The sequence below is a fragment of the Acomys russatus genome, chromosome 13, assembly GCF_903995435.1.
Source record: "Acomys russatus chromosome 13, mAcoRus1.1, whole genome shotgun sequence".
Classification (NCBI taxonomy): Eukaryota; Metazoa; Chordata; class Mammalia; order Rodentia; family Muridae; genus Acomys; species Acomys russatus.
The window spans coordinates 59196420-59218200 of NC_067149.1; the positions used below are offsets into that span (position 1 = coordinate 59196420).

The 21781-nt window shown below is 38.2% G+C and overlaps 1 protein-coding gene across 5 annotated transcripts in view; it reads left to right on the forward strand.

Annotated features, from left to right (window-relative positions):
* Positions 1 to 21781, forward strand: part of Atf7ip (activating transcription factor 7 interacting protein) — an 85367-nt gene that overhangs the window by 45338 nt on the left and 18248 nt on the right. For 4 of the 5 annotated variants that reach the window (XM_051155490.1, XM_051155489.1, XM_051155488.1 and 1 more), the window contains 7 exons: positions 2007 to 2081; positions 3301 to 3446; positions 5000 to 5137; positions 9913 to 9978; positions 12872 to 12945; positions 13653 to 13741; positions 17332 to 17967. In XM_051155490.1, coding sequence (XP_051011447.1) covers positions 2007 to 2081; positions 3301 to 3446; positions 5000 to 5137; positions 9913 to 9978; positions 12872 to 12945; positions 13653 to 13741; positions 17332 to 17967 — 1224 coding nt within the window. The remainder of the gene's footprint in view (positions 1 to 2006; positions 2082 to 3300; positions 3447 to 4999; positions 5138 to 9912; positions 9979 to 12871; positions 12946 to 13652; positions 13742 to 17331; positions 17968 to 21781) is intronic. The other variant, XM_051155492.1, reaches the window with a different exon arrangement.

Consider the following 21781-nt stretch of genomic DNA (forward strand, 5'->3'; position numbering starts at 1 on the left):
CTAATATGTTCTAGTACATCTGGAGACCAGCTGTTGCGGATTGCTAACTAACTGATACTTTCTAATGATTAAAATCATAGTCTAAGGAGTCTTTCTGGGGAAGTTTAGACATTAGTGCAGCTATGTTTGTCTTACGTGTTTCCCGTGCATTCTTTAGCTGCTGGTCCATCTCTTCTTAATTTCAGAGCAGATCCTCCAACTATATTTACAAAGCTAGGACCTGTTTCTCCTCCTGTTAAGTCCTCAGCTTACTTGAATTTGGAGTTCTATCATTCTGGCTGTTCCCAAACGTCACAATCCTTTCTTGTTAATGCAGTTCCTTATGTTGTGGTGACCTCCAATCATAAAATTATCTTTGTTGTTACTCCATACCTGTAATTTTGCTAGTGTTATTAATTGTAATGCAAGTATGTTATTTGCAAATGTAGATCTATCCCTGTGAAAGGGTTGTTTCATGAGCCACAGGTTGAGAACCACTTACATGAAAGATAGTATTTGCACCATTCAATTGGTGTACAACTTTGAAAATGTATGGAGAAGTTAGATTTTCTGCGGGCTACATTCTCTCCTGATGTAGTTTGTAAGACTGACAGTCTCTATGTTTATTGGCCCTTTGTATTTGCTTATCTATGAATTGCCTGTTACTTCCTTTATTTTTTCTAATGCATATATTGTTTTCAAGTAACTTATAGGCCGTTGTTTGGCTTTAAATGTATTTATGGACTCAATCTAAACAAGAGGTTGGCAGGCTGTGACCCATCTGACTTTATACAGTTTAGCTGGGACAGAGGCAAGCCTGTTTTACATATTACATACAGTTGTTGTTATTTCTGCACAGGACAACAGTAAGTAGTTTTGTGTCAGACTGTACTCTTGTGGCCATTTAAAAAAAAGTAACTTGCCAGGCGTGGTGGCTCAAGCCTTGGGAGGCAGAGACAGACAGATTACTGTGAGTTCGAGGCCAGCCTGGTCTACAAAACGAGTCCAGGACAGCCAAGGCTAACACAGAGAAACCCTGTCTTGAAACAAAAAACAAAACAAGTAATTTATTAAAGGTACTATCTATCAGATCAGGAAGATATTAAATGCTTTATTTGATCCCTTTCTCAAAGCTTTTGGGGTGACCAGAACTATAAGATTTGGTTACCCATCTTTAGTGATCTTACTGTCTAAAGTTGACAATCTGTCTCTGTCTGTGTGCCTGCCCCCACCCCTCGTCTCTCTCTCTGTCTCTCTTTCTGTCTCTCTCACGAGATGTTCCCAAAAGATGGTTTATGCAATCTCTAGAGACTGAGCACAAAGTTAAAAGAAATACAGACCCTACTTCTTACTAGGAAGTAAGACCTGTTAACATATTTTCTTATCAGTTCTGTCACAAGGTAAAACTCTAGCATACATACTAGTCCTTGTAATATGTTCTAAAACTCCATGCATGTTCTGTCTTTAAGTGCCATGAATCTAGGAAAACAGATTCAGCATAGGATATAATTTGAATTGTTTAGAATTTATCAGTGTGTTAAGTTTATCATTATTAGTTTGATAATTGCCTTAACTATTGCTTTAGTTTTATTGCATTTCTTATTGCAAGGTGATCACCATGTATGGAGGCCAGGGTAACTTGAGGCAGTTCTCTCCTACCATGTAGGAGCTAGGAGCTGCAAATTGGTTGTCAGGCCTGCTAGCAAGTGTCATTTACCCTTTGAGCCACCTTGCTGGCTCTGGTTTAGTTTTAATTGAAAATAAAAATCTGAATGCTTTATAATAGTTGTTACTGGTGACTAAAAAAAAATTTATTTTTCATCTTCAGCATATAAGGAACAAACACAGTTTGGATGTCCATGTGGTCTTTGACCTGTCGGTCTGTGCTCCCATAGTCTTCAAATTTCCCATGTTGTGACTAATTTTGTAAAATGTTTGGTAGCAAAATGGTGAAAAAAATGCGAATTAATGAGGTGTTCCTAATTTTCAAAAAAATAAGACTCTTTTCTCCACATTTCTCCTAACAGCAGAAAGGAGTGAGAAGGACAGCAAAGCTGAGGAAGAGGAGCCAGTGGCAGATGAGGAGCAGCCACCCGTGAGAAGTATGCATGTGCCCACCTGCCTCAGTGTGCCTGAGGCTGTGGCCTGCCATTTCCCTCCAGGATGGTTGCAGCATTTTTTAATTTAAGCCACAATTCACTGATCTTGTTGATGAGCAGCTCAGGGATCTTTCAATGTATTATTTCATATGTTTTAATGTGTTTCTTGTATTTGTTTGTTAATTGTTCCACAGAGAGGATTTAGACAGACACTTTAAAGCACCAAGTGTCTTAAGATGTTTTTAAGCTTAGGACAGGAGTTATAAGTGTTATAAGTGAATTTAATATATTTCTGTCCACGGCAGACTCATAGGGAAGGAATGCTAGAACTGATAGCACAGACTTAGAAAATGCTAGAAGCCAGGGTTTGATTTTGGTTTACTGTATCTATATTAAAAAGTTGTTAAATAGAATTATATTAAATAAATGTATAGATAGATATAGATATATTTCTTTATTTACTATTATAATAAAACTGAATAGTTTTTGAGCTACTCTCTACCTTTCATCTTGAACATTATTTTACAGATCAAAGGAAATTGGTTTCATCTATGGAGAGATGTTAGTATGGCCATAAAAGGTGTGGAATATTAGTGCTTTAATTTTGAAATGCTGAAAAGCGAGTTAAATTTTTCTAATGATTTTATGAATATTGACATTTAAAATATTTTTCAAATCTTTGAATGTCTAGTCATTGCCAAGTGTACTTTCGTGACATTAATGTTACTATGCATTAGGGTGTGTTAAGTGTATCTATTAGAGTCTGTTGCAGCTGCAAGGCTCGACTGATGAGGGAGTGGCTCAGTCAGTATGAGTGCCAGGCACCTGCTTTAAATAGTTCAGAATATGCATAGGTAACAGAAATCTGTGGCATAACAATGGCTACTGTATGTTGTTAAAGTGTTCACATGTGCTAGGGAATTCAGCAGAGTCCCTATTATCTCCATGACAAAGCCATAGTTGTCTCTTTTAGTGCGCCAGTTTTAAGGAGAGGATGCTCTATGTTGCAGTTTGCGTCTCTAAGCAATTAGGAAGTTCTGTTTGGCATGCTGATAGTCATCTCAGCGTTAAAGCTGAGCCTTGTGTGCTGAGCTCTTCTGATCTCAAGAACAGTCACAAGATGACTGACTGAGAGAACTGCATCTGCTGAGACTGTGTGTGTGGACACCTGTATTTAAGCCAGCAGACTGAGCAGTAAGAGTTGGTTTCTTGTTTTTCTCAGATGAGGTTTCCAGACGAAAACGGTCTAAATCAGAGGACATGGACAACGTGCAGTCCAAACGCCGGCGGTATATGGAGGAAGAGTATGAGGCCGAGTTTCAAGTAAAAATCACAGCTAAAGGAGACGTTAACCAGAAGCTTCAGAAGGTGTCCATATTACATTTTACTGTGTTAGAGTCCTTGTGTGCTTGGAGATTTTTAGCATGATCCTGTTATTCTGTGTTTACTTGACATATATAGTAAGAACAAAGACAATGGCAGACAATGAAATCTGTGATATTTTTTATTCCTCTGACTCTATTTGGCCACAGTATTTTCATTTTAAAATGTGGTGGCTATTAAATTAGAAGGGTGATATGATGACATTTCTCTGTTTGTTGTTAGAGTAAGACTAAATAGTTTTTGAGCTCTTGTTTTCCTATGTTGAACATTATTTTACAATGCCGAAGAAACAAACTTTATTGATATTTAAATCTTTATAGTAGCTTTAGTCTCTATAATATTAAATTAGTACATTTAACTTAAAGCATGATAGAGACAAGATGAAGTAGAAAAAGGGAATGTTTGGAGTAAAGTGTTTTGCTTTTTTTTGTTGTTGAAACTTCCTTGTATATGTTATGCTAGCATACAATATATTTTGAAACTACCTAGTGTTTTATAGGTATATATTTCAAAGTGTGAGAGATGGGAGATGTCTCAGAGAGTAAATACTGTGTAAGCATGAGGACCTGAAAGCCAGGCATGGTGTCTTTCTCTCTGTCACCCTCTCTCTCTCTTTCTGTCTTTCTCTCAGTGTTTCTGTCTCTATCTCCGAGTCTCCTTCTCTCTCCCCGAGGAGACATTAGTTTAGTATATAGGCCAGGTTGACCCTAGTCTTGCAGGTGTCCTTCATTGTCAACTTGAGGTGATATGATGACAGGTGTGAGTCACCAAATCTGGTTCTGTTTTTCAGGGCCGTTCCTACTTAGTCATGAATTAATACACCGAAATTCTTCCACTGAGTTACAAGTACAAATAGAGCAAATATTTATACTTTCTTTAAAAAGAAAAAACAAAACAAAACTAAGAGGTACTAAATGCTATTACTGCCTAGTTTCTTTTTCTTGTGCATATTGAGGTAATAATGCACATAGTACTGTTAGAATTGTAAAGATGAAAGTGTGAAGGGATCGCCAACTCCTGTGTGATGAGGATTTCCCTCTGTAGAACAGATTTCGCAGGTGTGGAGTACAGATATGCCAGGGTCCTGCTCATTATGGTCCAGATGAAGTAATAGTGGAACTTTGAATAAGCATTTATAAATATTTATCATCAGTTCTGATACTGCAGTAACATTTTAAGTGTATCTCACAAAATTGGCAACCTGTAGTAGATTAGAAAAACTTTGAAGCTGTTCTTCTTAGCACATTTTGTTTAAATGGCTTCATCATAAGGAGAATGATGAGACAATACTGAAGTTTCAAATTATTTTCAGAATTCTTTCTGGAAATGCATCCATTTCCATCTTAGCGTTTACATCCATCTTGAGTTGGTAGAGAATCATAGTGGGTAGCATTGAGTTTTGGATTTTATTTTTTAAATTAGTTGACCATGTTTATTTATTAAATACAGTTATGTTGTTATTAGTTCTTAATATTTATTGGTTTTGTTTGCTTAATTACCATTTTGTAACAAGGAATTTTTTTATTTTTATTTTTTAGGTCATACAATGGTTGCTGGAAGAAAAATTGTGTGCTTTGCAGTGTGCTGTGTTTGATAAGACTTTGGCAGAATTGAAAACACGAGTGGAGAAGATAGAATGCAACAAAAGACATAAAGCAGTTCTTACTGAGCTACAGGTCTGTAGTCACAGGAACTTTATGCCCATGTCTCATTTTAGCACTTATTTTCTCATGATGTGCTATCATTTTTATGTATTTGAAGTTGGTTACAAAATACATTTACATTCTATATAGGAAGTAGATGGCATCTGTTAATAGTTTTTGCTGAGGCTGCTGTAAAAACAGAACCATACATAGGTAGCTAGATGCTTTACCAAATGAAATCCATGACTTCACAGTTGGGAAATAGAAACCCAAGATGAAGGGGCCAGCAGATAAGTTTTCTCTTAGGTTTAGTTTTGTTAGAGGATGGAGGTACAGGGATTATTTTTGTATGGGTTTACTTTCTCTGTGGATATTATGCTTTCATGATATTGTTGAAGAGATAATTCAGTGGCTAAGATCATTGACTGCTCTTGGAGAAGACCCAAGTTCAGTTCTCAGCACTCACATAGTCACAACTGTCTGCACTTCCAATTCCAGGGGATTCAATACCTTTTACTGTCCTCCTTGGGCAAAAGAAACATAAAATAATTCTGCAAAGAGAATGAAAATGGATGTATAATGATTAGTCCTTTTAATAGGATTAGAATGAATTTCTTTATTCTTACTTTGGCTTAGATTCTACTTTATCAAATATCTATGTGGCTATTCTTGCTTCCTTTCAGTTATCATTTGCTTGAAATACCACTTTCCATTCTTTGATATTAACTATCTTTGTTGATGTGATGTGTTTCTTGCAGGCAGTAATCAGTTAGATTTTTTTTTTTATTTTATTTTAATCTGTTCAGCCTGTCTACACTGTATCTTTGAATTGGAAAGTAAAGATGATTTACATTTATAACAGAGAATTATATGCTCATTCCTGGAATTTGGTCTTCTTTCATGGTCCTTTCTCTCAGTTGGTTTGAGCACTTTTTTCTTCTCCATTACTCATCTTAGAAGTTTTCTGGTTCACTATGTTAAACTTGTTTTATTATGACCTAGTTCTGTTTGTTTATATATGCTCATGGAATTCCTTCTGTTCTAAGCTTTTGTGACTGTGACTTTCTTATTTGTGTATGTAGGATTCTCTGTTCTTCTTCTTTCTTCTTTCTTCTTCTTCTTCTTCTTCTTCTTCTTCTTCTTCTTCTTCTTCTTCTTCTTCTCTTCTTCTTCTTCTTCTTCTTCTTCTTCTTCTTTCTTCTTCTTCTTTTCTTCTTCTTTTCTTTTTCCAAGACAGAGTTTCTCTGTCTTTGTAGACCAGGCTGGCTTTACACTCACAGAGATCCGCCGGCCTCCATCTCCCGAGTCCTGGGGTTAAAGGTGTGCCCCACCATACCTGGCTGGATTCTTTAATTTTCACTAATTGGTCATGGTTTGAATTAGTTTGTTCAGATTAGAATGTCTGTTTTTGTTGTTGTTGTTTTTGTTTTTTTCCCTCCTTCCATTAGAATTTAGAGGATAACTTTTCTAAACATAGTAACCTGGTTGGTGGTGATTAACCTGAACTATCATTCCATGATTTCTTGGCTTTTAGATTTTATGATGTAATAAAATTGTAACGCATTTTCTTTCATAAGATGGCCTTTTACTTTTATAATTATCAGCATTCTTTGTTGAGCACTCTTGATAATTTATTTTAACTATGATATGACACAAAGAATTTCTTCTTGTCGTGTCTGATTGGGGTTCTAAATACCTCCTATATGTGAAGTTCTATATCTTTTTCTAAATCAAGGAAGTTTTCTGCTGTAATGTTATTGAATAGATTTTCTGTGCTTTTAGCTTGCATCTCAGCTCCTTCTACTTTAGGGATTAAGTTTGGTCTCTTGATCAGAGTTCGTGAAGCTTATGGTTATGGTTCACTATTCTTATTATTTTCCTTTATTGTTTTATGAATATATAAAAACTCCTTTATCTTGTTTTCAATTTCTGATATTCTTCCTTTTCATTGAAAGAGTCTTTGGGTGATACATCCTACTGAATTTTTAAAAAATACATTTTATTGGCATTTTCATTTCTATTAATTACTAATATTTCTATTATATTTTATTCTTTAGAATCTGCTTAATTTGGATTTGTTATCTAAATTTGCTGTACTTCATTTAACTTGAATTTTTTCTCATTGAGGTGATTTGTTTTTCTTAAAATTAGATTTTTTAATTCCTTTGCTTGGCATTTCAATAATTCTGTTATTGTTGGATTCAGTTATTAAAGTGTCATTAACTTTTGGAGAATCTCACATTTCTTTGTTTCTACATTTTAATGTGCGTATCTGTTGATTAATCCTTCTGGTTTTATATGGTGTTGTATAGGCTTAGATTGTCCAAAACCTACTTTATCTACCTCCCTTCCAACCCACTTAGTCGGAAAGGGGATTGTGGGCCTCTTTAGACGTAGTTCCTTGGGCAATTCCAGTCTTCATTGTCAGGATACTAGCAGATAAGCAAAGAACAGCAGCAGCAAGACTCAGCTGGAGTGCCATGAGAAGTTTTCTGGAGTGTTTCTCTCTACAAAGTGAAGTGTAGAAAATCAAAGACTAGTGAAGTGACACGAGACATTGCAAGGTGCAGCGATACAAAAGCATTGTCTCACTGTCTGTGGGCTTCTGTTTATCCCTTTACAGAGTCCACACAGGATGTTTTCAGCTGGCAAAAACGATGCCCCTCACACAAGACAGTTTCTAGTAAAACATCACGCACCCTCACAACTCTTGTTTTCAGCTAACGAAGATCATGTGTCTGTTTTCAGTAGTGGAAAAACATTCCCATATCCCACACTTGGGACTAAAACAAAACACATATTCACATGACACAACTAAGTCTTCAAAGAAACCAGACACTTCACTTCAGTGTTTTCTAAGCTGGCTGCTTTCTCTTAAGTTGACAGTCTTTTCTACCACTCAGAGGAGAGAATGCATTCCACAGTATCAGTTGCTATTTAAAAAAAAATGTGTGTTGGGTGTGGTGGCGCACGCCTTTAATCCAGGCATTTAGGACGCAGAGGCAGGTGTATTACTGTGAGTTCGAGGCCAGCCTGGTCTACAAAGCCAGTCCAGGACAGCCAAGGCTATACAGAGAAACCCTGTCTTGAAAAACCAACAAAAAAGATGTTTAAATTTTATCATGTTTACTAATTTAGAGTGTATATGGGTGTGCCTGCGTGTGCGCAAATATGCCATAGTGCACATGTGGATTGAGAGGACAGCTTACAGGTAGGCTCTCTCTCTATTATGTGGGTCTAGGGGATTAACTCAAGTTGTCAGGCTTGGTGGCAGGCACTGAGCCATTTTATACAATATCCTTGAATGTGGTAAAATAGTTAGAAGCAATATCTGTTCTTCTACGTTAACAAGAGCAAACACTCAGGAAATGTGATAAACTCAGGATTTACAGATTAAGCCACAGTTAATAAGAAATAGAAAACAGAATAGAAGAAGCAAAATTATGAAAGACAAGAAAAACATGCTATGAATGAATGCGAAGCTGCTGTGAGAGGTAAACACAAGAAAGGAATACAGAAGAAAGCAAAAGTAAGCGGAGACCAGTTAGTGTCTCTTCCTTGGTGAGGAAAGAGGAGTTAGGAATGCTCTGGTGCTTCCAGTAAGCTTGTCACTTGGCAGTTCACTTACTTTAGAAGGACCAGTGCCATTGAATTGTTTTGTTTTCTCTGAATTCCAAACAGGTTAGGCCTGAAAGTAGGAGTTGTTATTGTTGTTATCATTTATGCTCCTCATCTCTCAAAGGGTAATAAGCTCTCATCTGCCCTGCTGCAGAACCAGTAAAAGTCTTTCTGAAAAACATTAGACAGCATCCATTACAACAGACACTGAGAATTCTACTTCTGTGAATGACCCTAAAGAAGTATTCTGGGGCGGGGGGGGGGGGGGGAGTTGGAGATGGCTCAGTGGTTAAGAGCACCATCTGCTCTTCCAGAGGTCCTGTGTTCAATTCCCAGCAGCCACATGGTGGCTCACAACCACCTATCGTGAGATCTGGTTCCCTCTTCTGGTATGCAAGTGTACATGCAGGCAGAACACTGTGTATGTAATAAACAAATAAATCTTTAAAAAAAAACAAACAACAACAAAAAGAGATATTCTGATAGAACAAACTATCAATTACATACAGCCTTTGTGACTTAAGCAAGGCACTGGGACACATTCAGCTTATTTAGTAGAAAAAGCCATATATATAACTCAACCTGTGGGTCATGACCCTGGGGGCAGGTGGTGTATGTGTCACATATCAGTTATCCTTCATATCACGTATTTACATTATAGTTCATAACAGTATCAAAATTATTGTCATGAAGTAGCAGTGAAATAATTGTATGGTTGGGGGTCACTACTACATGAGGAGCTGCATAAAAGGGTCACACAGCATTGGGGGGTGGAGAACTATTGATCTAGTAGAAAAGTGCATGTTCAAATAAGTCAATACAGTACATACTATCCAGGCACTTTTGTCTAGAGATCTCTTATGACCATGTATGTTTTTAGTAAGAATGTTAAATGTGATTGAAACCATTTTGAAAATAGCTTAAAATAATGCCTTACACATTACAAAATAATCTGGTGGAAAAATCCAGTTGTGCTTAAGGACAAACTGACCTATTAGTGTTTATACTTAGCAATTATTTCAGGGGAATACAGTGGGTTTCCTTTGATTTTTCTGTGTTTTCCAAGTAAGTATTATATCATCTGCTTATTTTGCTTTTCTCTGAAGAGCCTGTTATCTTTGCATTTCTCTTTGACACACCATACTTTAAAGGATGTTCTACCACTTGATTTTTACTTGTTTGTTTTTTAGGCCAAGATAGCCAGATTAACCAAACGTTTTGGAGCAGCCAAAGATGATCTTAAGAAAAGACAAGAAGTAAGCATTTCTGTTCTTACCTAGCTATGTTTAGTGTCTTAGTCAGTGTTCTGTTGCTGAGAAGCAACACCACGACCATGGCAACTCTCATAAAGAAAAGCATTTAATTGTGGCTGGCTTTCAGTTCAGAGGTTTTGTTTGTTATAGTTGTGGTCAGAAGCATGGTGACGCACAGGCAGACATGGTGCTGGAGAATAGCTAAGAGTTCCACATCTGGATCAGCATGAAGAGAGAGACACTGGGCTTGCCTTGGGCATTTTAAAACCTCAAAGCCCCCTGTTAGTGACACAGTTCTCCAGCAAGGCCACACATAGTAGTGCTACTCACTGGTGACCACTCATTTAAATCTTTACGCCTATGGGAGCCATCCTTACTCAACTGACCACATACCATACCCTGGCCCCCATAGGCTTATAGCCCCATCTCAGTACAAAAAGGCAGTATAACTTCAAAAGTCCCTATAGTCTTTAATGGTCTCAACACTGTTTAATAAAAGTTCAAAGTGTCTTCAGAGACTCAAGGCAATCTCTTTAACTGTAACCTTCTCCTATAAAAGCAAAATCAAAAAGCAGATCACATACCTCTAAAACACAGTGGCACAGAATATACATTATCATTCCAAACAGGAGTATAATGAGGAAATACTGTACTACAGCAAGATCTGCAGTTGAGCAGGGCAAACTGTAGTTCTGCATCTTCATGCATGCCATCATGTATGCTGTCAGAGCACTCTTCAGATCTCTAACTCCTTTCAGCTTTGTTGCCTGCAACACACTTCTCTCTCGTGCTTGTTCCACACCTGGTCTGCAGTCCCCTTGGGAGGTATCAAATAGCTGTGGCAACCCAGGTTTCACCTTCATAGTTTTAAGTAATGGCCTTTGTAGGGGGACAAGCAGAACACCTCTGACACACACCCCTGGCCTCCACAGCTGTCCTAAGCCATGAGGAGAGGAGATGCCACAACCCCTCTCCTCTACCCGTGACCCTAGAGCCAGCACTAGGTTGCTGAAGCCGCCAACTCTGCTGCTTGTTGGGACTGGAACATGGCCCCTTGTTTACTTACATTGTCACCTGCTTCCTGTTTTCCATGGTTTCCTCCACTGCTGTCCTGGGACTTGATCTGTAGACTAGGCTGGCCTCAAACTCAGGTCTGCCTGCCTCTGCCTCCCTAGTGCTGGGATTATTGGTGAGCACCATTTTCTTTAAGTTGTCTTCACAAGTTGAAGCTTAGATGGTTGAGGTTACCACTCCCTTTAAATTGCATTTGACATCCAGCTTTTCCATAGTCTGTTTATCTCTATGAGCATAGGATTTAGCTCCTTACTTCCTAGCTCCTCGAACTGTCCATTTTGTATTTTTTCTTGCTTTTAACTATAGATCTGCATGAGACTGTCCACTAATAACCATGTGGCACAGTCAACACTAGGCTGTTTTAAGATCACCTCTGCAAGTGCCATTAGTCCAAAACTCTTTAAATTAGCCTCAAGCAGATATTTTTGGGGGGTGGGGGGGCCAAGGGCAAAAAGCAGCCATATTCTTGCCAAAAATTACAAGAACAATATCTAGGCCACTTACTAATATTCTCCTCTGAAATCTCTTGAGCCAGGTTGTCATAATCTGCATTGATCTCAGCACCACTGTCTTCCATATTCCTATTAGTATGGCCCACTAAGTCCCCTTAAAGCATTACTGCTTTCTTAATCCAAAGCCCACATTCTGCCAACAAGAACATGATGTCTCTTCACAGCAATATAACAATGACCAAGAACACTGGTACTGAGAGTGGGATATTGCTGTGAAAAGACACCATGACCACAGCAACTCTTGGAAAGGAACACATTTAATTGGGGCTGGCTTATACTTCAGTTTCCATCGTTGTCACTGTGTGAAACACAGCGGCACACATGCAGACATGGTACTGAGAAGTAGCGGAGAGTTCTTGATCCACATCAGCAGGTAGTTTGAAGGGAAACCCCCCCCCCCAACACACACACACTTACCACCACCACACCACCACCACACACCACACATAACTTGTCTTGAGCTTCTGAAACCTCAAAGCTCACCCCCAGTGACACACTTCCTCCAAGGCCACACCTCCTAATAGTGACTCTCTCTGGTGACTAAGCATTCAAATATATAACCCTTTGGGTTCAGTTCTTAACCCATCACATTCAGCTACCTGTGACACTAGGAGATGCTGACTAACATTTCCTTTATCATGAATGGGAAATTTGCTTTCTTCTACGTATTAGTATGTAGGCTTGGAGCTGAACCTTTAGACTAAGTATTTCTTAAAATGTGGAGTGAATTAGTTATTTAATGTTATTTCAGAGAAGCCACAGGTTCTGTGAAGCTGATGAGAAGGTCAGAAAAGCAGTAGTAACATTCGTAGTTGTGAGTGTGCACCCAGCTCCGAGCCGTCTTCATGGCAGTGAGCAGCGGTGCTCTTGTGTACTCCTCAGCACAGGGAAGGTGCTGACAAGCTTGCTGTCCAGTCAAGGCTGCCGGTCACTGCATGGAGGCCCTCGCCTTCCACACAGGGATAGCATGTCCACCTGACCACAGAGAAACGGTCAAGAAAATTGCCAGCTCCTAAAGAGAAGTGTGTAGAGCTGTCTACTAATATAGAGGGAAAACCATCAGAAAAAGAAGATGGATGAAGTTACCATCTGGAGATGACAATGAAAGAAATTATGAGGTTTATGAAGAAACACTTCCAAAAGAAAAGTACAAAAAGACAAAGTGATGTCTCATCTTACAGTGTTTCTATTATATTAATTAAATAACAGATAAAATATTGATAAAGTACTTGAAGGTCTTTATTTTTCTTTTTAAAAAATTCCTATATATTGAATTTATTTTTTACCTGTGTATTTTTCCTCTCTCCTAGAGCCCTCCAAACCCACCCATATCACCAGGAAAGCCTGCCAACGATGTCAGTAGCAATACCAGTGTGACCTACAGGTAAGAGCTGCAACCTGTTTCTCTACTGATTAAATTAGAAAGCAGCATTAATACTGGCATGCAATTGTAAATGCCTATGCTGCAGTATATGGTATATTCTATGTATAATATGCATGGGCTCGAGTAATAGTTGCTTTTCTACTTCCTCTTTATATTATGTATTGGTTTTTGCTACTTTATTATGTTTTTGTTGTTAAGACTTTCTTTTCTCAGCTGGTGCAGTGGCACAGACCTGTAATCCCAGCACTCAGGGAAGCTGAGACAGGCAGATCTCTGTGAGTTGGAGCCAGCCTGGTCTACAAAGTGAGTCCAGGACAGCCAAGGCTACACAGAGAAACCCTATTGGGAAAAACCAAGTACAAAAAAACCCCTTTTTCCCTTCAATTTTGCAGTATTGAGGATGTAAAATATATATATATATATTTAATATATATGGCGCCACCCCTCCCCCAAACCCTCCGTGTTCCTTTGAGCAAGTCATTAGTTGAGAACTGCTTTGGTCATCAATGAGAATGGGCCTGTACATATAGCTAGTCTTGTGGTAACACACTGATACTGTTAGAATACAGATAAAGACTCTTGTGATGTGCTGTCAGACATGCAGTGGTTTGTGCACTAGCTTCAGATAAAGGTCACCACGCTTTCTCCACCATGGTCCTCCCTAAGATGGCACAGCCATTGATGTAACATGTGTCTGTTTCATACAGAAATGCAGGCACCGTGCGACAGATGCTGGAGTCCAAAAGAAATGTTAGTGAGGGTCCACCACCATCCTTTCAAACTCCTGTGAATACAGGTAATATTCTTTTTGTTTTTCATTCCAAAAATACATTTTCTTGGGACCTAACATCTTTGGTTCTCTTACATTCTTTTGTGGTTGGAAATGGGTTAGAAAACAAGGCTCTTTCGTACCAATACAAGTATATTTTAAAGAAAAAATCATGATAGTAAATAAGTATGCATGGAAATACACACATTCAAATTCCATGTGTAATGCTTCCTAGACTGTCTCATCTCTAGGGCCCCCCTTACAGTCTCAGGAAATTAACTAAGACGTCCAGAGGATTTTTTGAGTTAAACTAGTTGGTACTACCAATTAAGTGAAAATAAAAATTTAAGGACTTTTTGTTGGCTTAAAATTAATAATAAACCTAGAAACAGGCAGATATCTGTGAGTTCAAGGCCAGCATGGTCTACATAGTGAGTTCTAGGACAATTGCTCTATAGTGAGCCCTTATCTCAAAGAAACAAAAAACACACAGAAATAAATTATAGTAAGCCTGTAACATGCACACAAAGAATATTTTTAAAAATTGAAAATAGCTTTATTTTTCAGAATTAAAAATAATTAGTGAAAGGGTAGAGATCTGAGTTTCATTTCCAGAACCCACATAAAACAGGTAAATAAAGGCAGCCAAGTGTGATGCTAAGAGAGCCAGCATGGTGAGTCACAGGCCCTTGAGAGGCCTTGATGTAACAAAGGAAAAAGAGGCAGGTGAGGTGGATATGACCAAAATAGAAAAGATTGTGTGTGTAGGTATGTGAAACTGCTGGTGACTAAATCTTAGTTAAGATGTTACATAGATAACAGTAGGCTGGCCATTTTTTTGGGGGGGGGGCCGTGTATATGTGTGGTGAGGGGGTTGTTGAGACAGGGTTTCTCTGTGTAGACCTGGCTGCCAGTTTGTAGACCAGGCCATGGTTGAACTCAGAGATCTTCCTGCCTCTGCCTCCCAAGTCCTGGGATTCAAGGTGTGTGTCACCATTTCCGGGCAAGCTGGCCAGATTCTTGTGCCTGTATCTGCTTTCAATCTGTTCCGTCTGCTGAATTCAGCTGTGGAAGAAATGCAGCCTCATACAGATAATGGAAGCAGACTGGCCCTTGTAGATAGCTGGAGACCCCCCCACCCCCAGCCCCTCCACCTCCATGGCAGTTTCTGTGGGTTAGTGCAGAACAGAGTCAGAAATCATATAATTTGCTTTCCAGTTGTTTTTCCTAGTCACTCTGAAGAAAACAGATCCTGCTAGACTTGGCAGTGCAGGCCTGTTATCCCACTGCTCAGCAGGCTGGGCCAGGTAGACCAGAACTTCAAAGCTGGCTTTTACTGGAGAATGAGACACAATAACAATGGTAGTTTTTATTACTTCCTTATGGACATTTTAAAGTGAACTTTACTTTTTTTATGCTATAATAAGCATTGATAATGAAGCGTTTAGTGTGATAAGAGCATTAGATACCTATATACCACCTTGGATTTTATAGTTTTCCTTTATCCACAGTTTCATTTTCCATAAGTTGTTACCATGATCTACAAATATTACATGAAATATCCATAAATAATTCATATCTTATTTTATGTGATAATTATTCTATTTTATTATTAGGTATTTTTGTTTATTTTGCCTAATTTTCAAATTAAACTACTATAAGGTTATGTACAATCATGTGCCACATTATGATATTTCATTGTTATTAAATGCATTATGAATCTATATAAAACAGTTATCTGGTGAGAGCATAATGGGGCTAGAAAATTCTTATCAGCTGCTGAGGCCATAGCTGTTTTTTGTTTTGTTTCTTTATTTGTTTGTTTTTTGTTTTTCGAGACAAGGTTTCTTTGTGTAGTTTTGGCTGTCCTGGACTCACTTTGTAGACCAGGCTGGCCTCGAACTCAGAGCGATCTGCCTACCTCTGCCTCCCTAGTGCTGGGATTAAAGGCGTGTGCCACCACGCCCGGCACCATAGCTGTTTTACTGTTGTAGCTCAGTGCATTACTCCTGCCTATGGTACAGTGTTGATATGAGCAGACCTATAGCACCGTGAGCTCTACAGACTGTCGTAAATACAATTGTGTAGGATACCTAGTGACAACTACGTTACTGCTTTATTACTATTACCAGTGGTTTACTATAAACTGATATGCCATTTTATACTTGTAGAAGCTGCACATATTTTATATTTACTGTCTTTTGACCCATAAGATGACTAATATGTCCCAGCTAGATTTGTACAGTCTTGTAATCATACCGCATTGGGATTATGTAATGACACATTTCTCAAAACATACTGCATAGAAAAAGATGCAGTGTCTCTGGGGTTCTCTACTGTCTGCCTTATGCATCCTGGGAATCTGAATACACAGTGTCTTCAGATACAGACCTGTTCAAGTAGACCAACAGCTGTTCTAATTCCGTTCACATAGTGCAAAAGTCAAATGTCTTATTACTACTTTGAAAATAGCTTTGATATTGCAAATTCTGTGAAGGGTTCTCAGGAAACTACAGGTGTCCCTATGCATTCACTGAGAATTACTCTTCTTGTATACCCATGATTTTGGATAGGCTAGATACCCGAGTAATAAATTAAGTTATATTTTAAACCTGTTCAACGAGACTAAACCTAAATGGTTGAGTCTTGTGCTCATGGAAATCTCTGTGGTCACCCCTTATTCTTTTCCCTCTTAGGTCTCTGTTTCATTTCTTAATTCATCTCTTTTTTACTCAGTGCTTATTTTCTGTATCAAGTATTGTTCATAGACTCTTCCTTAAGGGATTTTCTCTCTCCTTGTTTGTTTCTTTCCCAAGGAACTCACTCAGTAAAACTCTTATCAGTTTTCCTATAGTTCAAATAGTAAAATACAGAGATCAACTTACTCACTGATGGCCAACACTTTCCTAAGTGAGGTAGATATTGCTGATGTTTAAGGTATTTATAATGCTTAGAATGAGGTTTTAGAAATATCTGTGGGCTGGAGATATGCCTCATCATGGTTAAGAGCACTGACTGCTCTTTCAGAGGTCCTGAGTTCAATTCCCAAACACCACGGTGGCTCACACCATCTATAATGTGATCTAATGCCCTTGGCCTGTGGGTGTATAGCAAGGCAGAGCACTGTATACATAGTAAGTGAATAAATCTTTTTTAAAAAAGAAATATCTGAATATTTTTACTTAATTTCTAAAGTTGTTTTTCCAGTTCCTCTAAAGTGCATGTGATAATTTTCAAAACCTGTCTTGATATGGAAATGTTGTATATTAACAAGAAATCATGTGGCATTGCATAAGACAGCAATTATGCATACAAAAGTACTTCTACGTCAGGTGATGGTGATATACTTTTAATCTTAGCACTGAGAAGGCAAAGGCAGGTGGGTCTCTGAGTTTGAGGCCAGTCTGGTCTACAGAGTGAATTTCAGGACAGCCAAGGTTACACAGAGAAAAAACAAAACAAATAAAAGTACTTCTAACCATTACAGTGGTTCAAACTTAAATATGGTAATTTTTTGTGGTGGGCTTTTTGTATCTAATATATTTAATTTATGTCTTATTTTCTTGCTTATCAGTTAAGGTATTTGTGTAGACTAAGACTTCTCTTTTTCTCTCTAGTGTCTTCAGCCAGTCTTGTCACTTCTCCAGCAATTGTCAGTAGTCAGCCTAAACTGCAGACTTCAGCAACCTCAGGTTCTCTGCCAGCACCATCGCTTCTTCCTGCACCCAACACAGCCACAGTAGTTGCCACTACTCAGGTGCCTAGTGGAAACCCTCAGCCCACAATCTCTCTGCAGCCCTTGCCAGTGATTCTGCATGTGCCCGTTGCAGTCACCTCTCAGCCTCAGCTCGTACAAAGCCATCCAGGGACATTGGTGACTAATCAACCATCTGGCAACGTGGAATTCATATCTGTGCAAAGCCCACCTACAGTGAGCGGTCTTACCAAAAACCCAGTATCCTTGCCACCCTTGCCAAACCCCACGAAACCAAACATTCCGTCAGTGCCCAGCCCTAGTGTTCAGAGGAACTCTTCAGCCACTGCTGCACCCTTGGGAACAACACTTGCTGTACAGGCTGTTCCAACCGCACATTCTATTGTGCAAGCCACAAGGACTTCTCTACCCACAGTAGGCCCCTCAGGACTCTATAGCTCATCAAACAGTCGGGGCTCAATACAGATGAAAATCCCAATATCCACTTTTAGCACTTCATCTTCTGCAGAACAGAATAGCTCTGCCACCCCAAGAACTGGTAAGTTGGTTTGCTTTGTAACAGAAACAAAACACAGCAATGGCCTTTCAGTGATTCAGTCTGCCTGGCATCATTGGAATGAATGGAGCAAGCAGAGTTTGCTTCATTATTTTTAATAATTTTCTGAGTACCTGATGATAAATGATACTACTAAAGTGGAATGTAAAAGGTGTTTACTTCACTGTGCTTTGTTACCGAGGCATAGTATTTGTACAGCTTTCTGGGATCTGCCACGGCTGTCTGATCTTTGTACATAGCACACACTCACCAGTTCAGAACCTTACACTCGTTATGTGCTTCATACATTCAGTGTGCGTGTTGGGACATGACTACTGCTTCTTTACATCATAGATGCTTTCCACGGGTAGTTACTTACTGTGCCCTAAAGTGCAGAACCAACCCCTCTTGACGTACGTCTCAGTGCTTGTTACACGTGCCTTCTTTGCTCCCCTTCTCCCTTCCCAGGCTGAAGGAAGTATTGAGTGAGAAGTTAGTGTTTCTGTTTATTTTTCAGTAATTGTACTCATTTTGGTGAGTTTTCATATAGTCTTTGTAGCAAGGATTCTGCATTATTTTTCTTTGTTTTTATGATCGATGTTTTCAGGACAACTAAGTAAATAGATTTTAACTATCTAATTTTAGAAATTTATTATAAGAGAACATTAAAAACTAAATATCGCTGGGTGGTGGTGCAGGACTTTAATCCCAACAAGGAAGCAAGAGGCGGGCAGATTTTGGTGAGTTTGATGCGAGCCTGTCTATAGAGTGAGTTCTGGGACAGCCAGGGCTACACAGAGAAACCTTTATCTCTAAAATTCAAGAAAAAACAACAAAACAGTAGCCAAAACAAACAAACAAACAAACCAAAAAACCCCAAAACATCTTCTCTACCTAGTTTGGAAAACCTTTTATCATTCATCACTCAGCGTCTTCTAAAATTGCACAATTTAAAAACAAAAAAGAGTTCCTTTCTTTTCTTACAAAATGTTTGACTCACTACTGTTTTCTCTTTCCTGTCATTTTACTTTAAAATATAAGATGGACTTGACTGCAAGTGCTATTTAAAATTGCTCAACTCTTGTCCTGGCTGTCCTGGACCAAGCTGGCCTCAGAAAGATCCGCCTGCTTTTGCCTCCTGAGTGCTAGGCAGGTGCCACCATGCCTGGCCACAAAAACATGCTTCATGCTTGCATTACTAAGAGAGTTGTTTACTTTTAATCAGGTTAGAGGCCAAACAAGACAAATTTCATTTTTTTCCCTCTGATTTCTTTTTATAAAACTTTCAGTATTTTTAATATGTCAATTCATTTAGAATAGACTTTATGTGATTTTGTACGAGATAACTATGAAAATTTGAAGCATAGCTGGCACTGTTTTTGGTTGATTGAATTCATTTACATTGAATTTAAATAAATACAGAACTTTACTCTAAGACCATGGCCTGTAAGGAAAGCTTTGAAGAGTATTTGCTTAATGTTATGACTACTTCTCCCTTAAATATACATGTTTTAGATTATAATTTCACCAACATGCTCTTTTACATATTTTGTAAACATTTGCAAGAAGGGCATATTATAGAACTATCTAGCTGATGAGCTGCTGTAATCACGTCAGGTTGTTTCAGATTCACTTTGCTATTCAGTATGTAAGATTAATACTTTCTAAAGTCACTAGTTAGTATAGTATTCTGTTTTTGAGACAATAATAACAACAACAACAATAATAATAATAATAATAATAATAATAATAATAATAATAATAATTTGTATTGTACAATCCTTTGTAACTCTAGTCCCAGGTGATCTGATACTTTCCTCTAGCCTCCGTGGATACCAATGCTTGCACAATATTATTATTGTTGTTGTTGTTGTTGTTATTATTATTATTATTATTATTATTATTATTATTTGGGCTTTTCGAGACAGGGTTTCTCTGTGTAGCCTTGGTGTCCTGGCCTCACTTTGTAGACCAGACTGGCCTTGAACTCACAGTGATCCTCCTGCTCTGTCTCCCAAGTGCTGGGATTACAGGCGTGCGCCACCAATGCCCGGCGAGACAATATATTTATTTTTAAAATGTTTTTTATTGTAGCATTTGTATTTATTTAATATATAACTATAAATCATTAAAAGTTACTTTCATAAACATTTGGTTTATGTTTAAAAATGAATTACTAATGATTAGTAATGAATGTGAATGGCATGTATGGTATTTCTACAATATTATTTAGAAAGTAATTATATCAGAACATATGTCCTTCAGCAATGCATAATTTCAGGGATACCATAAATGACAACAAAATGGTCATTTTTGTTACTGGGCTTTCCATAATTTAAGCTGGAATCAATTGGCAAATTTTTGCAGAATATGTAAATTGAAACTAAATTATATATCCTTATTATAGATTAACTATTAGGTCATACGACTAACACTTGCCATGTCTTATATCTATCTACATATATTTACTTAATAAAATATGTACTTCATAGCTAGATTATATTTATACACATTTGTTACCGTTCATTATATCCTTAATGGATTTTAGATAAATAGTTCGCGTTTAGATACCCTTTAGGGCTCAAATTGTACTTTATTCATTCAAGACATAATTGGTGCTTGTAATTTCTAAAGTCCTGCAGGTACATAGAAACATGTAAGTCTTTTATTCACTAACCCTACAGATATGGAGTCTTGCCATTAATTAATTATAAATGTAATAAATATTATTGTATGCTGTTTTCTTTGAGAAGATGTAAAAGGGCGTGACAATCTTTGAAATGTATGGGTTAGGGAACAGGAAAAGGTGAAAAAAAAGTAGCACTATTTTTTTGTGTGTAGAGGAGTGTGGCATCCATGAATATTGACTGCAATGTGGAAAATAGCTTTCCAGAAATGGAATGAAATTGGGCTGAGCAGTGCATTAGATGAGAGAGAGAATAGCATAAGGAAGATGTAGAGGAAGAGCTGGTGTACTTGATAATGTGTTAATGTGAGATTAGACAGCAAGGGTTGGACAGGTGGCTGAGCATGTAACACTGGCTGCTCTTCCAGAGGACCCAGGTTTGATTCCCAGCACCCAGAAAACAGTTCACAATCCTTTGTAACTCCAGTCCCAGGTGATCTTCCACTAGCCTCCTTGCATACCAATGCTTGCACATGATGCTCAGGCATGTGTGCAAACAAAACACTTCACACATGACGTCAGTCAGTCAATTTTGGAATGAAGATTAATAATAGGAGAAATGCTAAGTTTAAAGATGTTTAGTAATTTTGCTTATTTAATGTGTACCTCTGCGTATGAGGAGGACAGGACTGTCAAGTTGTGAGCTGCTTGATAGGGATGTTGGGACTTGAACCCTGGGTCCCCTGAAAGAACAGTCAGTATGTGCTCTTAACCAATGAGACATATCTCCATTCCCTGGTTTGATCTTCTAAAATATTAAATGGTAGTCTCATTCTGTAAGCTAGATGTGAAGCATTAGATTTGTAAGAGACTTAGTAGTTGTATAGAATTCACTAAATATCTCTCATTTCCAAAAGTAGGAGAAAACTGGAGTTTAAATAACACTAAGCTGTTACTCCTTCAACAGTGATTTCCTTTGAGTTTCCTCAGGCTTGTCTCCCCCCCCCCCCCCCCCCCCCCCAATTTTTGGCTTTTTGAGACAAGGTTTATCTGTGTAATAACCCTGGCTGTCCTGTAACTCTCTGGTAGACCAGGCTGGCATTCATTCATTCATTCAATTTTTATGTATAAATATGCATGCCACGAGAATGCATCAAATCCCAGTATAGATGGTTGTGAGCCACTGTGTGG